At 55.9% G+C, this 1,327-nt stretch overlaps 1 protein-coding gene across 1 annotated transcript; it reads left to right on the plus strand.

Annotated features, from left to right (window-relative positions):
* Window positions 1-364: 364 nt before the first annotated feature.
* Window positions 365-1,066, plus strand: LOC143638899 (UPF0669 protein C6orf120 homolog). The gene has a single exon (XM_077106887.1). The coding sequence runs from the start codon at window positions 462-464 to the stop codon at window positions 1,032-1,034; it is 573 nt and encodes a 190-aa protein (XP_076963002.1). The 5' UTR covers window positions 365-461; the 3' UTR covers window positions 1,035-1,066.
* Window positions 1,067-1,327: the final 261 nt, after the last annotated feature.

Here is a 1,327-nt window from a genome sequence, read left to right on the forward strand (position 1 = left end):
GAGGAGTGGTGGCGAGCATGAGAATGGGGAATAGGCCCGAATACTATATTATTCCTCACTTCTCTTTTTCCAGTGTTTGCTGAACTAGTGTGGCACGACAAAAAGATAGAGATGACGTCAAAGGGTAAATAGGTATGAGGGGCCCTGGCAGGGGTTGAGGTAGAGGGAGACCTTGGTGTCTCCCAGTGAGTGTGCCTGTGGTGGGGTAAGCCTGCAGTTCCAGGCAGCACCACATGGAGGGTATTTCCTGTACCTGGCCACTCCTGGGAGCCTTCTGTGAATCGACTGCTGGGGCTGTGTACAAAGAACAGTCTGAACCTCATGGACTCTGCCGTTGAGTCCCAGAAGTCTCCTTCTTCTTCCGCCTGCTGGTGCGGAGCCCTGCCGGCCCGACGCTGCAGGCGAAGCGCGGTGCGCCGATGAGGAGCCAATGAGAAAGAGCTGGAGCTGAATGCCCAGCCATGGCCGGGCCCTGGATGGCGGCTCCCTATTGGAGGGCCCTGCTCCTGCTGCTGGCCTCCCAGGTGGTGGCCCTGGTGAAGTGCTCGGAAGCTGATGACGTTCCCGAAGAGTGGCTCCTCCTGCACGTGGTTCAGGGCCAGATTGGGGCGGGAAACTACAGCTACCGGAGGCTGAACCACGAGGGGAAGGTGGTCCTGAGGATGCAGAGCCTGCGAGGGGACGCTGACCTGTTCGTGTCCGACAGCACGCTCCACCCCAGCTTCGACGACTACGAGCTGCATTCAGCCACCTGCGGCCAGGACGTGGTCTTCATCCCTGCCCACTTCCAGCGCCCCGTGGGGATAGGCATCTACGGACACCCGTCTCACCTCGAGAGCGACTTCGAGATGAGGGTCTATTTCGACAGGACGGTGGACCAGTACCCCTTCGGCGAGGCCGCCTACTCGGCCGAGGGCGCCGAGGCCGGCCAGAAGCAAGCCTACAGCCCCGAGGCGGCGGCACAGGAGGAGGAGTCCGTGCTCTGGACCCTACTGATCAGCATTCTGAAACTGGTTCTGGAGATTCTGTTCTGACCCCGACAGCACCCTAGAGCAGCGCCGCAGTCGGGGGGGACCTGCTACTTCAACCTGGTTGACTTCTGGTTCCTTTCTCTAGAGGAGGGGTGGAAAAATAAAGCCATACCATTTTGTTACTTCACATCCCAAAATAGGAAAAGCAGGTAGTAGTTTTTCTTTTGAAGCTCCAGATTTCTATAAACGGAAATGCCCAATTAAACATTTAATCTCCATTATGATCAGTTTGTCAGGCAACCTAAAAGTTATTACAGTAACTAAAGCTTACATAAAAGAAATCAAAATATGAAGTT

This window comes from Callospermophilus lateralis, chromosome X, assembly GCF_048772815.1.
Source record: "Callospermophilus lateralis isolate mCalLat2 chromosome X, mCalLat2.hap1, whole genome shotgun sequence".
Lineage (NCBI taxonomy): Eukaryota > Metazoa > Chordata > Mammalia > Rodentia > Sciuridae > Callospermophilus > Callospermophilus lateralis.

Excerpts from the sequence above, each read along its gene's own strand:
- LOC143638899 (XM_077106887.1), top strand. The coding sequence starts at position 462 with ATGGCCGGGCCCTGGATGGCGGCTCCCTATTGGAGGGCCCTGCTCCTG.